We start from the raw sequence: 13909 nt of genomic DNA, 5'->3' as shown, positions 1-13909 counted from the left end.
CCTGGACGGTGCTTGGTCTTGAGGTCTGGAGGTGGACTGGCGTCAGGCTGCAGCTGGCTTTGCTGTGAGCGCGGCGTGGAGCTGGGGGACAGCGCTGCTCTTAGCTCAGCAGCGCACAGGGGCGGACACCCCCAGAGACTGGCAGCTCAGCTTTGCTGTGTGCATGTTTCTTGCGGTTGGTGAGGGAGGGACAGAGCTCGGCACTAGGCTTTCCCGGCCTGGCCAAGTGTCGCTGCCTGCCATGGAGGGTGCCCCCCAGCGTCCTGCCGCCTCCCTCAGGCACTGCCTGGAGCCAGCATGGTGGGGACTGCAGGCCCTGCCTCGGGGCGCCCCTGCTGGCCACTTCTGGTCCTGGGAGTGGCTGCAGCCCCTGATTTTGAGCTTACATTTCTAGGAGACTGCAGCATGGCTGGCAGGTGTCTGTTGGTGTGGCTGTGGTCCCCTTGGCTGGGCCTGGCCTCCCCGAGTGGATGCTGGAGCACGAGGGCCTGTCCCGGCTTCTCAGGAGGTCCTCCCTGTTCTCTGCGCATCCCTCTCACCTGCACTTCTGCCTGCAGCTCCCAGGGCTGCAGCCGGTGGGGCCTGGGCGTCCTCCTGCTCCTTCCCTGCAAGCGGAGCTGTGCTCATTTCATTCTTTCTTCACAGGGGCCGGGGCGGGCTGGGGCTGCCAGGGAGGCTGGGGGTCCCCATTCATGCCTGTTTTCTCTTTTCAGTTGGAGAGAGGCGATTTCCTCTCAGAAGAGTGGAGGGAGCGAATCGCCAACACGAGGTATGGCCGGCATGGGGCGTGCGGGGCATGTGGGGTATACGCTCACGGGCGGGCAGTGGCCATGGCACTGGGGTCCGGGAATGGCCCCTCACTCCTGTGCTGGCTATGTCAGGAAAGAGGCCAGTGGGGACAGGAAGGGCGCCTTTCCCTCACCCTGGGTCTCCCTCTGAGGGCGTACAAAGCGGACATGCCCAGCAGATGTGCCCAGCAGAGCCCCTGTCAGCCCCTGCAGATCCTGCTGGCAGTGAGCCTGTTCCTGCTGCCCTATCCCCTTGACTTTGGGACATTGTGGGCCCCTCTCGCCTGGGTTCCTGGGCCTCCTCCGCGCTCAGGCTTGGTCTGGGGGTCTTCCTGTCTCCGTGCATCGCTCCTGGAGTGGCTGGCACCCACACAGTGTGCACAATGAGGGCTGCTCGAGGGAGCGGCCCCCCCTGGTCCCAAGCCATCTCGGCGCTGCCTGGGCTTGCCCCCTCCGCGCCGCCTCGCACCCAGGCCCAGGAGCTCAGGGCATTGTCCAGGTCCGTCCCCACTGCCACCTGTTTGTCCTGGTGGCTACCGGCTCTGTGTGGCTGGGCTGAGCCCCTGTGCTCTCCACTGCCCAGCCTGGGTGTGGCCACGGTGCTCCCGCGTCTGCCAGGGACCCTGGGGGCCCAAGGCTCTTGTGAGAGCAGCCAGCGAGGTGGGGTCAGCAGCCGGCTGGGCCCTGCTCCCCCAGTCCCACTGTCCTCCCTGCTCCCCTTGTCCTCCCAGCATTCCTTGTCCTCATGTCCGTTGTCCTCCCTGCATTCCTCGTCTTCCCCACATTCCTCGTCCTCCCCATGCCCCTCGTTCTCCCTGCGTCCCTCATCCTCGCCATGCCTCTCATCTTCCCCGCACCCCTCCTTCTCTGCATTCCTCTTCTTCCCCATGCCCCTTGTCCTCCCCGCACCCCTTGTCCTCCCTGCCCCCTCGCTCCTGCTGTCTTCCCTGTGCTTTTCTTCCTCTCGGGTGTGCTCATGGCTTATGGTTAAGTGTCCCCCATGGACAGGGTTTGGGGTACAAGTAGAAAATGGGAGTTTCTTTTCCCAAAAGGTTCCTAGGTTTGCTCTTCTGTGTGAACTTCTATTTGGGTTGGGGCACTGTGCCCACCGGTGGGTGTTCTGCCATCTGGAGGGAATCGTGCTGACCCTGTGGTATCCCCATCCCATGGGGTGGTGGTGGGAGCACAGGGGGACCTGCAGCGGTCAGGCCATGATTGCTGTCTTGTAACAAACTCTTAAGCCGAGAGGCTGGGCATGGTGGCTCAAGCCTGTAATCCCAGCACTTTGGGAGGCCAAGACGGGCGGAGCACGAGGTCAGGAGATCGAGACCATCGTGGCTAACATGGCAAAACCCTGTCTCTACTAAAAAAAAAAACATACAAAAAACTAGCCAGGCGAGGTCGTGGGCGCCTGTAGTCCCAGCTACCTGGGAGGCTGAGGCAGGAGAATGGTGTAAACACGGGAGGCGGAACTTGCAGTGAGCCGAGATCCAGCCACTGCACTCCAGCCTGGGCGACAGAGCAAGACTCCATCTCAAAAAAAAAAAAAAAGAAGGGGAGAGATTTCCTGGCATCCCGTTGACATCTGGGCTTGGCACAGGCTCTTGCAGTTCCTCTCTAGGAGCTGCCAACCTCGCTGCCTTGTTGGGTAGCCCCAGCCCTGGGCTCAGCCTGCTCTGGCTCTGGGCACAGTGTGCAGATCTTGACCAGGAGGGGCTCCTCCCATAGGTTGCCCGCTGACCGTGGGGCCTCGCACTCTGGCCTCAGCCTGTTTTTCCCTTCCTGTGTCTCACCCACGATGGCGGTGGCTTTGGAGGTGGCATCATGGAGTTTGCTTCTCTGAACACCCAGTTACCCAGGTCTTTCTGGCTCATGCCACTCAGCCGCCTTGGCCACCTGAGCTCAGCCAGCCTTACGTCTAGCCTCCCTAAGTGCAGTCCTGAGTGGGGAACACAGGCGGCCCCAGGACCTTCATTTGAGGATAGTGGCCTGGGAAAGCTGTGCGGGGCCTGCATGGGAGCCTCCGGTTCCCCGCTGCTTGCCAAGGGGTCTGAAACGCTGCCAAGGGCGCCTCACCTGGGGCTGGTTGTCTGCGGTCTCTGCGGCGGTTGAGCGGGAGCCTCTGCTTGGTGCCCCCTGTGGCCGTCCAGCCCCCTGCTGGGCCTCTGTTTTTGGACACCTGCCTTCTTCCCTCGGCCTGTGGGTCCTTCGCGGCTGCTCCTCCTGCATTGTGTGGGCTGCTCGTGAACCTTCCCAGATCCCTGGACTCCAAGATTCACGATAAGGGACTTGGCCCTGAAGCCCGCCCCTCTGTGTTTGGCCCCGCTCAGAAGAGGCCGCAGTTGCCTTTTCCCTGCACCTGAAACCCACGGTGTGCGCGTGGCGGTGTGCGCGTGGCAGTATGCGCGTGGCCCTGGAGGTGGCGGCGGGTGTGGGCAGGGCTTGGCACCGACAGCAGCGGTTGTTGGCTCTGCCGGGTGGCTGTGCCCGTGAGACGAGCCTTCATGGCACTGAACTGGAGTATTGTTTTGCAGTGTTATATTTGTGAATAATTTTGCCTTTGGTCCTGAGGTGGATCACCAGCTGAAGGAGCGGTTTGCAAACATGAAGGAAGGTAAGGCGCCCTCCTCACCGGTCTGTGCTGGTGTGACGTGATTGAGGAAGGGCGGCCGGGAGGTCCCCGCAAGTTGTCCTGCAGAAGGCAGCTCAGACTTGGGGTCCTTAGTCCCCTGGGAGCCAGGCGGTCTTCCTTCGTGCTTTTTTTTCTTTTTTTATTGAGACAGTTTTGCTCTGTCTCCCAGGCTGGAGTGCGGTGGTACAATCTCTGCTCACTGCAACCTCCGCCTGCCGGGTTCAAGCGATTCTTCTGCCTCAGTCTCCCGAGTAGCTGGGACTACAGGTCCGTGCCACCATGCCCAGCTAATTTTTGTTTTTATTTTATTTTATGTATTTTTTGAGATAGAGTCTTGCTCTGTCCCCCAGGCTAGAGTGCAGTGGTGTGATCTCAGCTCACCACAACCTCTGCCTTCTAGGTTCAAGCCATTCTCCTGCCTCAGCCTCCCAAGTAGCTGGGACTACAGGCACACACCACAATGTCCGGCTAATTTTTGTAATCTTAGTAGAGACGGGGTTTCACCATATTGGCCAGGCTGGTCTCGAACTCCAGACCTCTGGTGATCTGTCTGCCTCGGCCTCCCAACATTTTGGGATTACAGGCGTGACCGCCACGCCCGGCCCTGGAACCTTCTTGCGTTGAGCCTGCAGCTGATCACCCGGGGCGAGAGTCCCCTTTGTTCTTGACCTGAGCACATGGAACGCAGTGTCCAGAATGAGCAGGAGCGGGGCTCTCAGCTGTTTTGTTTTCTCCCTCCGGAGAAAGGTCACCAGGCCCATGCAGGGCCCTTCATGCTGTTTTCTGAACCCCAAGCCCTGGCGTAGTTTCAGGAGCGGATAACTCAACCCATCACATCAATTCCAGTCCTGCAGTTGAGGGTGGGACCCAGATCACAGCCTGTGGAGTGCCCCTTCCCCTAAACATGGAGACTGAGCGTGCCATTGTCCCCCAGCCCCTGCCAGCCCTCCAGCAGGACGCAGGGCAGGTTTGGGGTCTTCCTTGAGGGGACTGTGCTGCCTGCCTTCCGAGGCTCTCCACCAAGCCTTGCAGCAAGCACCACCGCGTCTGTGTACTGGCCACTGCCAGACTCGGAGCCAGGTGCTCTGGAGGTACCCCCTCTCCCTCCCGACTGCTTCCCACCTGTCCTCTCTAGGGAGGCTTCCAGAGGCTAGGGGAGAACCGTGGTGGGCTCTTCAGGCCTCTCAAACAAAACCCAGAGGGTCTGCAGCTGCCTTCAGCACCAACTCCCCACAACCATGGGGATTTGGAGGGTGCTTGTGTGCATGTGTCTGTGAGTGTGTGTCTGTGTCTCTGCATGCCTGTGTGTCTTGTGTGTGTGCCCGTGTGCCTGCGTGTCTGCTTGCGTGTCTCTGTGTGTGTGTCTCTGTCTGCATGTCTGTGCCTGTGTGCATGCCTGTGTGTGCGTGCCCGTGTGCCTCCCTGTCTATGTATGTGTTTGCTTGTTTGTTTCTGTGTGTGCATGTAGGCCTACGTGTCTCTGTGCATCTGTGTGCCTTGAGAGTTTATTTGATATCTGTGTGTGTGTGTGTGCGTGTGGCAGTGGTGTTTCTGAATTATCTTAGAGCTACATGAGGACACCATGCTTCCCCGCCCAGTCGCCCCCACACCTCAGCAGCACTCCAGGCCTCCCTGCACTCTGCCACCGCTCGCAGGAAGGCAGCAGTGGCCGCAGGCAACTCCTGTCACCCCCTCCGTGGTCCCCGTACCTGCTAGAACGCCTCTTCTGGCTGTTTCTCGCTAGCTTTCTCTGCACGCTCAGACGTGGTGGCTGGGTCAGGGTACTGCAGTGGCGTCTCCTGTCCAGCCCCTCCCTGTTTTGAAGGGAGTGGCCAGCAGCACTGATTCTAGGGACCCTGAGGATCCTAGACGTGCCCGTTAGCATCTGTCAACCTGGCTCTGCAGCCATTTGACTTGGCCCTGCTCATGTTTGAGGTCCTCTCGTAGGGATACTGGCCTAACCCGTGTGCCCAGCCTGGCCCCGGAACTGCCCTTCCTGCCCCTCCTGAGGGGAGTGGCGTGCAGAATGCCAGGCCTGGGCTGGCGCGGCTTCTGGGAAGAGAGCTGGGATGGCGGGGTGTGTGTGTGTTTAAATGGATCCATTTTGACTTTTACTTTTTTTTTTTTTTTTTTTTTTTTTTTTTGAGGCGGAGTTTCGCTCTGTCGCCCAGGCTGGAGTGCAGTGGCCGGATCTCAGCTCACTGCAAGCTCCGCCTCCCGGGTTCACGCCATTCTCCTGCCTCAGCCTCCCGAGTAGCTGGGACTACAGGCGCCCGCCACCTCGCCCGGCTAGATTTTTGTATTTTTTAGTAGAGACGGGGTTTCACCGGGTTAGCCAGGATGGTCTTGATCTCCTGACCTCGTGATCCGCCCGTCTCGGCCTCCCAAAGTGCTGGGATTACAGGCTTGAGCCACCGCGCCCGGCCTTTTTTGTTTTTTTGAGACGGAGTTTCGCTCTGTCGCCCAGGCTGGAGTGCAGTGGCACGATCTCGGCTCACTGCAAGCTCCGCCTCCCAGGTTGACGCCATTCTCCTGCCTCAGCCTCCCAAGTAGCTGGGACTACAGGCGCCTGCCACCTCGCCTGGCTTATTTTTTTTATATTTTTAGTAGAGACGGGGTTTCACTGTGTTAGCCAGGATGGTCTTGATCTCCTGACCTCGTGATCTGCCCACCTCGGCCTCCCAAAGTGCTGGGATTACAGGCGTGAGCCACCGCACCTGGCCAGCGTAGTGGGTTTTGAAGAAACTGCCTTACACACGTTGGCTGGCCTTGCCTTCCTCATTTAACAGGAAATCCCGGGAATCATACTGGACAGCGCAAGCTCCTTTCCTGGCGCATCTTGCAGCAGTGGCTGCCCAGGGCTCTTCCGCAGCCGCGTCCCCCGCTGGGCTGAGTTGCTCCTCTTTTGGGAGGTTCCTGTGCAGAGCCCATTTCACGCAGGGAAGCCCTGGCTCAGGGTCTGGGCTGCTTCAATTTTGTGAGGACTTGAGAACTTTTTTTCTTTTTTTGGGGCTGGTAGGGGGGTTGAGTCTCGCTGTATCATTCAGGCAAGGAGTATAGTAGCTGTATCTTGGCTCACTGCAACCTCCGCCTCCCAAGTTCAAGCAATTCTTCTGGCTCAACCTCCCGATTAGCTGGGATTACAGGCATGCATGACCACACCTGGCTAATTTTTGTATTTTTTTAGTAGAGACAGGATTTTACCCTGTTGGCCAGGCTGGTCTGAAGCTCCTGGCCTCAGGTGATCCACCTGCCTTGGCCTCTCAAAGTGCTGGGGTTACAGGCATGAGCCACCACACCATGCCAAGAACGTTTTTTAAGAAACGTTATTTGTAGGAGGTTGGGCACGGTGGGTCACGCCTGTAATCCCAGCACTTTGGGAGGCCGAGGCAGGCGGATCACCTGAGGCCAGGAGCTCCAGACCAGCCTGGCCAGCAGGGTGAAGCCTGTTCTCTACTAACAATGCAAAAATTAGCCAGGTATGGTGGTGCGTACCTGTAATCCCAGCTACTCAGGAGTCTGAGGCAGGAGAATCGCTTGAACCAGGGAAGCGGAGGCTGCAGTGAGCCGAGAGGCTCTGTCGCAAAAAAAAAAAAAAAAAAGTTACATGTAGGATAGGCTTACCCTTGGAAGGTGTAGGCAGGTGGACAGGACTCGGAGCCCAGTGTGTGTGTGTTCCGTGTCGTCGCTCCTTCTCTGTCACCTTGAGTGGTGTCTGCGCCTCTGTTTCCTCTCCCCTGTGTGGCAGTAAGCAGTGTCTGTGTTTCAGGTGGCAGAATCGTGTCCTCGAAACCCTTTGCACCTCTGAACTTCAGAATAAACAGTAGAAACTTGAGTGGTAAGAAACTCTCAGCATTGTTAATGATTCACACGGGTAATTTTAACCATCTGACATGTGCTATTCCTAAGTTTCTCCCCCTTGGCCCTGTGGAAATTGGGGCTGGATCCTTCTCTGGGGTGGGGCTGTCCTGGGCACTGCAGGGTGCTGAGCCGTGTCCCTGGCGTCCACCCACTCCCTGCCAGGAGCACCCCTGGTCATGACAACCACACATGTCCCTAGAGAGCACTGTGTGCCCTGGGGGCAGCATCACTCCTAGGGGAGACCCCGGCTTTGAGGGGAGACGTGAAGGATTTACGGGACTCTTGTGGACAGGGACAGGCCCACGATGGGAAGGAGCTGGCCCCTCCTGTGCCCCCTGCCTGCCTCGCTGTGCTGCGTGCTCTGTCGGCTCCCGGCCATGCTGGGCAGCACAGCCTCTTCTGAGGGGCTTCCCTGAGGAGCGCCCACCTGGGAGGTGCCTGTGTTGCTGGGTGCTGGCTGTTCTTGCAGCCACGATCTAAGTTGCTTCCAGATCTTCTCCCCCTCCTTTTCCATTCCACTCAGCTAGGTTTGTGGCTGTTTTTCTGAGGCTGGAGGGCCCCAGACCAGGTGCTGTTGAATGGTTCATCTCCCTGGGACGGCCTCTGTGGGCCGCTGTGGCCTGACTCAGTGTGGGAGAAGAGGGAAGACATGCAGCTCAGGCTTCTGTCCCCACACCTGCCCTTGGGTGGGTGAGGTCGGCATGGAGGGGCTGCGGGTGGACGTGGGCCCGGGCCTCACCTGTGGCTCCCACAGACATCGGCACCATCATGCGCGTGGTGGAGCTGTCGCCCCTGAAGGGCTCGGTGTCGTGGACGGGGAAGCCAGTCTCCTACTACCTGCACACTATCGACCGCACCATAGTGAGTGTCTTGTGCCTTTCGCCCCGCCCACGCCACACCGCCCGCCTTTCTCACGTGGCCTCTGAGACCCTCCCCCAGAGCCCTGAACGCGCACCCCCACCCCTCCACGGCTCAGGCCCAACTCCTCAAGGCCCCCTCAGCACTGCTTGCTCCGCGGGACCCACCAGGGTCCTCCCAGGCGCTGGGCGTGTCCTGGGTGAGGGCCGAACACTGTCTCCCCTTCTCTGTGCTCAGCCCTGGGGTGAGGTGGGGCCATCATCGTGATGCGTGACTGTAAGGGTCCTGGCCGCCATATCCAGAGGCCCCTGTGAACAGGAGTCCCACGTCCCTGTTCCCAGCTCCCTCCATGTGAGAGGGTCCTGAGCAGGGAGACGCCAGGGTCCATGGGTGGGGTCTGGGATGCTTCTTCCCTCCCTGTGTTCCCCAGGGTCCTCTGACACTGCCCTGGGCCAGTGTTCGGCCTGCCTGCCTCCCAGGGTGCTTCCCCCACAGCCCCTTCGCACAGGTATCCCGAGCCACCTGGCGTGTGGGCAGCGCTGGCCCTCCAGGGCTGGGAGGCTTCCCCTGGTCTCTTTCTCGTCCTTTGGTTGGGCAATCTGTTCTTGTTATTGGGGTAGCGGTGGTTTTCCTCACGGTGGTGCTGGTGTGTCCAGACCCTCACTGTCCGGCGCTCGGAGCCTCCACTGGAGCCTTGCTGGGGAGCGCTGGTGCGGACTGGGGGCCGACAGCCCTAGTCAGACTCACCCCGCCCCTCCCACTGCTTCCCCGAGGGCCCTGGGACGAGAGGCATGGTGAGCTGAAGCTGAGGCTCTGGGGGCTTGGCCTACCGTGTGGCCCCCACCCCCACGCAGTGCTGCTGCTTCAGCCGCCCTGGCACTGATGCCCTCGGCGTGGCCCCTCCCCTCCTCCTGTGAGGCGGGCGCGGTGCTTCTGTGCAGAAAGCCCTTCCTCTTCCAGAAGCAGAGACACATCCTGGGGCCCCGTATCTATTCTGAAGGCTCAAACCAGCTCTGCCCACCCGTCGCGTGCTGGTGAATTGAGGGTGATGTCTGGCCACAGCTGGGTTAGTCACATCTGTGTTTGCTGCTAGGTGGCTCCAGCTGCATGCCTGGTGTCCCCAAATACCAGAACGGCCTCCCCCGCCACTCTCCAGGGAGCTGATGTTATCTGGGTGTCCAGGCAAATCAGAACAGAGATTGGGACTCCCTTCTAATAAGGGTTCTCTTTCTTCATTTTAGCTTGAAAACTATTTTTCTAGTCTGAAAAACCCAAAACTCAGGGTAAGTTTGTGTGTTTTTTCTCCTGGGTTAATAACATGCATGCACTGATGTGGGGAGACGCAGAGCCGTGCGCAGCCGGGTTCAGGAGCCATGACTGGAGCATAGCCCTGCTGCCCTTCAGGGCCCAGCCCAGTGGCCTTTCCCGCCTCCTTCCTGCTCCTCTCTGTCATTCCTGGTCCTCTCCCTACCCTTTCCTCCCTGTCCTCCTGCTCCTCCTCTCCTGTCCCAGCCCTTCTCTCTCACCATTCAGTCTCTCTCTCCCACCCTGCCTCTCCCTTTCTCTCTCTCTGCCACCCACTCTCTTGTCTCTTTCTCTCCCTGTACTTTGCCTTGTCTTCGATGGTTTGGCCTGGGCCATCCTTCTTGTTAATACCCATTTCTGGGGAGGTGGCTTGGGTTAGTTTTGGTGATGGGGTAAGTTGCACTGAAGGGCTGGGTGGGTGAACAGCTTGTGCATCACTGCCAGCTGCCCCCTCTTGAGGTCTGAGTGGCCACACCTGCACTTGTCCCACCCTCAGTGCAGAGTGCAGCTCCTGGGCCCCCGCCGCCGTGCACGCTTTGCACTGTCGCAGGCAGGGCTGTCCCCTCCGCTCCCACCTTAAAGCCGCGGTAGGAAAGCCTGGCTCAGGAGCCGCAGTGGCTGCCCTGCTCCCTGGTGCTTCTGCAGTCTCATACCTGCCTGCTTATTTGCCACCAAAGCTGAGAAGACGTTTGTCCAGGTGTCCTTTCCTTTTGGAGGGTCAGATGGGACCAGTGTGTAGAGAGCCCCATTCGGGAAGGGCTCTGTCACTGCCTGGATTTGTAGCTGGGGCTGGGCTCCAACCTGGCCTCAGAGTATGGTAACCCTCGGGGGCCCTCTGTCCTTCCCACCATGCTTAGGGGGATGCAGGTCTTCCCTGAAGAGCAGGGAACAGCCCGAGGTGGCTGGTGCCCCCTGTGTTCTTCTCGTGGGTCGCGCCCTCCGCCAACTCTTACATCAGAGAACTTGTGCACGGTGTCCCGCGTGTGGGCCTCGGTGCCTTTTGAAGAGAGGAGAGAGGGTAGGGGAGGCTGTGGGCTGTGGTTTCTAGGTCCTGCTGCCCGAGGGGCTTCTCGTCTCCTTTCTTAGATGTGGTTCTTCTCTCCGTGGCTCACAGTCTGGCTTCTTACTGACGGGTGGCTGTGATCGTGGGAGTGGCTGTGAATGCCATCATCCGTGCCTACAGGTCACGTCCTGGCCTGTGGGACCCCAAGCAGCCCACTGCTGTCTCTGGGCCTCAGTTTCCTGATTGGTGCCACAAAGGACTTGCAGTGGACAGAGTTGGGCCTGTGGCCCCCTCGAGTCTGAGCTCCGCGTGCCTCTCGGTGTAGGAGGGCTGTGGGCAGCGCTGGGGCTCCCCGTGGCTCAACCCGCTCTCCTTCCAGGAGGAACAGGAGGCAGCCCGGCGCCGCCAGCAGCGCGAGAGCAAGAGCAACGCGGCCACGCCCACCAAGGGCCCCGAGGGCAAGCTGGCCGGCCCCACCGACGCCCCCATGGTAAAGCCCGGCCTGGCTCCTGGTGCTGGAGGGCACCCGCCCGCTGCCCGGGAGACCTCATGGGCGGGAGGCTCGGCGCCCACCTCTGTTCTTCTTTGTGTCCTCCAGGACTCTGGTGCTGAGGAAGAGAAGGCAGGAGCAGCCACCGTGAAGAAGCCATCTCCCTCCAAAGCCCGTAAGAAGAAGCTCAACAAGAAGGGGAGGAAGATGGCTGGCCGCAAGCGCGGGCGCCCCAAGAAGATGAGCACTGCGAACCCCGAGCGGAAGCCCAAGAAGAACCAAACTGCACTGGATGTCCTGCACGCCCAGACCGTGTCTCAGACGGCAGCCTCCTCGCCCCAGGGTGAGTTACCCCTACGCCACGGCCCCGTTCTCCCTGAGTGCAGATGCCTGGGGGGCCGTCTGCTGGGACGCCGCCCTCCTGAGCCCCAGGCGTTCAGGGTGTCCCAGGAGCCTCCCTGGTGGGGCTGTGCCTTCAAGGTGGCCCCGTCCTAAGGGGTTGCTGGGTACCTGCCCCGTGCTGATGCCCTGTCCACCGCTCTCACCCAGATGCCTACAGGTCCCCTCACAGCCCGTTCTACCAGCTACCTCCGAGCGTGCAGCGTCACTCCCCCAACCCGCTGCTGGTGGCGCCCACCCCGCCCGCGTTGCAGAAGCTGCTAGGTGAGCTCACGCGAGGGGTCTGGCGGAGGGTGCTGGGCTTGGGGTCCCGGGAGGACCGTAGGTTGTGAGTCTGACCTCGCAGCAGCTTAGGGGTGCTGCTGGTACGGGGTGGGATGCTGCTCAGGGCCCTGCAGTGCCCACGATGTCCCCACGCAGCGAGCACTCGGCTGTGCAGGGGTCAGAGGGCCTGAGTGCTCTGAGAGCCCGGAGTGTGTGGTGTGGGCCCCGCCGGGCTCTGCTGAGCTCCTGCCTCATGAGCGCCTGACACCTGCCGAGGCCTGGGGCTCGTTCTCAGGGGCCGCTCCCTCCTCGTCCCGCTCAGCCTCAGCTGTTCTCTTCTCACTGGTACTCCGCCTCTCTTCCCAGAGTCTTTCAAGATCCAGTACCTGCAGTTCCTGGCATACACAAAGACCCCCCAGTACAAGGCCAGCCTGCAGGAACTGCTGGGCCAGGAGAAGGTGGGTCCTGGCCCCCTTGTCGTTCCTCCTTCCTGCACAGAGGCAGGTCGGTTCCTGTTCCTGGGCATCTGTCCGCTGTGGCAGAGGCCCTGGAGCGCAGGCCTGAGTGAGCTCCCTCCTCCTCTCACCTGCTGCGAGAAACAAACCTACCCGTTTAAACCCAAAGAATGGACTGAGAGACCCGGAGAACAGCAAAAATGAGACTGTTAATCATGGTTTTGCAAGACCTGGTGTCCGATAGGCACACCCTGCTCAATTTTAACAAGCAACTTAGCCCGTAGTGCACAGGTCCCTCCCCCGGTTCCTCAAAGGCTGAGTACTGTGCCTGGACATTGCCTGTTGGTTGCTCGGCAGGGGCTGTAGGTGTTTTGTTTTTCTTTTCTTTTTTTTTTTTTTTTGAGGTGGAGTCTCGCTCTGTCGCCCAGGCTGGAGTGCAGTGGCGCGATCTCAGCTCATTGCAAGCTCTGCCTCCCGGGTTCACGCCTTTCTCCTGCCTCAGCCTCCCCAGTAGCCGGGACTACAGGCCCCCGCCACGACGCCCGGCTAATTTTTTGTATTTTTAGTAGAGTTGGGGTTTCACTGCATTAGCCAGGATGGTCTCGATCTCCTGACCTCGTGATCCACCACGCCTGGCCGTAGGTGTTTTCTTTAGGGTTGTCCTGCTGCATTTTGTGCATTGCAATCCCAGTCAGCTCAGGGGCTTTTCAAGTATTTGACTTATGACCTAAGTAGCTGGGCAGGCTGATAAGAACAGACAAAGCGAGCTATTTTGCAGACTAGTAAACCTTCATCTTAGACTAAACTTCTTTGATTCGGGTGAGGGCAACTAAGCGGGGGGAAGGGGAGGCGGCGAGGCTGACAAGAGGCATCAGCGATCCAAGCAGGGGCCTAGTGCCTGCTGTCTTCTGTAGTTCGCTGACCTAAGCTGACTGAAAGCACTTTGTCCTGAAAATGGACCACTGTATCCATGATTTCTTTCACCTGAGGTCCCGGCTGTGGGGCCCCGCCCATCCCACTCTGGGAGCCTCAGAGGACCTGCCTCTGGGGAGTTAGGCCTGGGCTATGGGGTGGAAGTTCTGGTGGCCCAGAGATAACTCCAGAAGCCACTGGAGCCACAAGGTCAGTGGTCCCTGAGCCCTGGTTTGCATTTTTGGACTTTGGTTTTGCTTTAGGAAAAAAAAAAAATGCTTATAGCGTGCTTTGAGCATACGCACATACATTGCTCCCTGTGTAGCCGACAGCACGCCTGGGCCGGGGCCCTGTTCTCTGCTAGTGTCTGGAGGTTGTCCTGTGTCGATGGCTCCTGGGCTCTTCCCTTGGAGGTGGGCCTCCGGACGCTGAGTTTTTGCTGTTACGCTGCAGAAGGCTTCCTTGCAGATCCATGTGAAAAGTCCGTTCCCTGGTATTGCCTTGGGATAAACTCCTCAGCGTCAGCCGGCTTCTGCGTGGCTGGGGGCGCTGCCCTGGCTGGGCCCGGGTTGGGTGGCAGGCGCCATCCCTCCAGCTGCAGAGAGTTCTTTGCAGTGAACCTGTCGCAGAGGTGGTCCCCTCCCGCTGTGGCCTGAGTGTTTCTCGGCATCTCAGCCCGGTGTGGGTCCCCTCACACGTGTCTGTCCTTGAGCGCGTCTTCGGGAAGTGTGAGGGGCAGGGCGTGGGCCCTCCCTGTGGGCCCTCAGTCACCTGCCCTGTCTGTCCTGCAGGAGAAGAACACCCAGCTCCTGGGCGCGGCTCAGCAGCTCCTCAGCCACTGCCAGGCCCAGAAGGAGGAGATCAGGAGGCTGTTCCAGCAAAAATTGGATGAGGTAGTGGACCCCAGAGGGCAGGTGGCAGCTGGGGCACAGCCTGGGGTGG

At 59.9% G+C, this 13909-nt stretch overlaps 1 protein-coding gene across 2 annotated transcripts in view; it reads left to right on the top strand.

Annotated features, from left to right (window-relative positions):
* DOT1L (DOT1 like histone lysine methyltransferase) overlaps positions 1 to 13909 on the top strand; it is a 71607-nt gene that overhangs the window by 39292 nt on the left and 18406 nt on the right. For both annotated transcript variants that reach the window (XM_007994704.3, XM_007994703.3), the window contains exons 8-17: positions 714 to 769; positions 3323 to 3402; positions 7190 to 7258; positions 8036 to 8142; positions 9381 to 9422; positions 10827 to 10937; positions 11046 to 11280; positions 11487 to 11600; positions 11967 to 12058; positions 13759 to 13860. In XM_007994704.3, coding sequence (XP_007992895.1) covers positions 714 to 769; positions 3323 to 3402; positions 7190 to 7258; positions 8036 to 8142; positions 9381 to 9422; positions 10827 to 10937; positions 11046 to 11280; positions 11487 to 11600; positions 11967 to 12058; positions 13759 to 13860 — 1008 coding nt within the window. The remainder of the gene's footprint in view (positions 1 to 713; positions 770 to 3322; positions 3403 to 7189; positions 7259 to 8035; positions 8143 to 9380; positions 9423 to 10826; positions 10938 to 11045; positions 11281 to 11486; positions 11601 to 11966; positions 12059 to 13758; positions 13861 to 13909) is intronic.

This window comes from Chlorocebus sabaeus, chromosome 6 (genome assembly GCF_047675955.1).
Source record: "Chlorocebus sabaeus isolate Y175 chromosome 6, mChlSab1.0.hap1, whole genome shotgun sequence".
NCBI classification, from domain to species: Eukaryota; Metazoa; Chordata; class Mammalia; order Primates; family Cercopithecidae; genus Chlorocebus; species Chlorocebus sabaeus.
The sequence above is the reverse complement of the archived record's forward strand: the minus strand, read 5'-3'. Positions and strand labels throughout refer to the sequence as shown.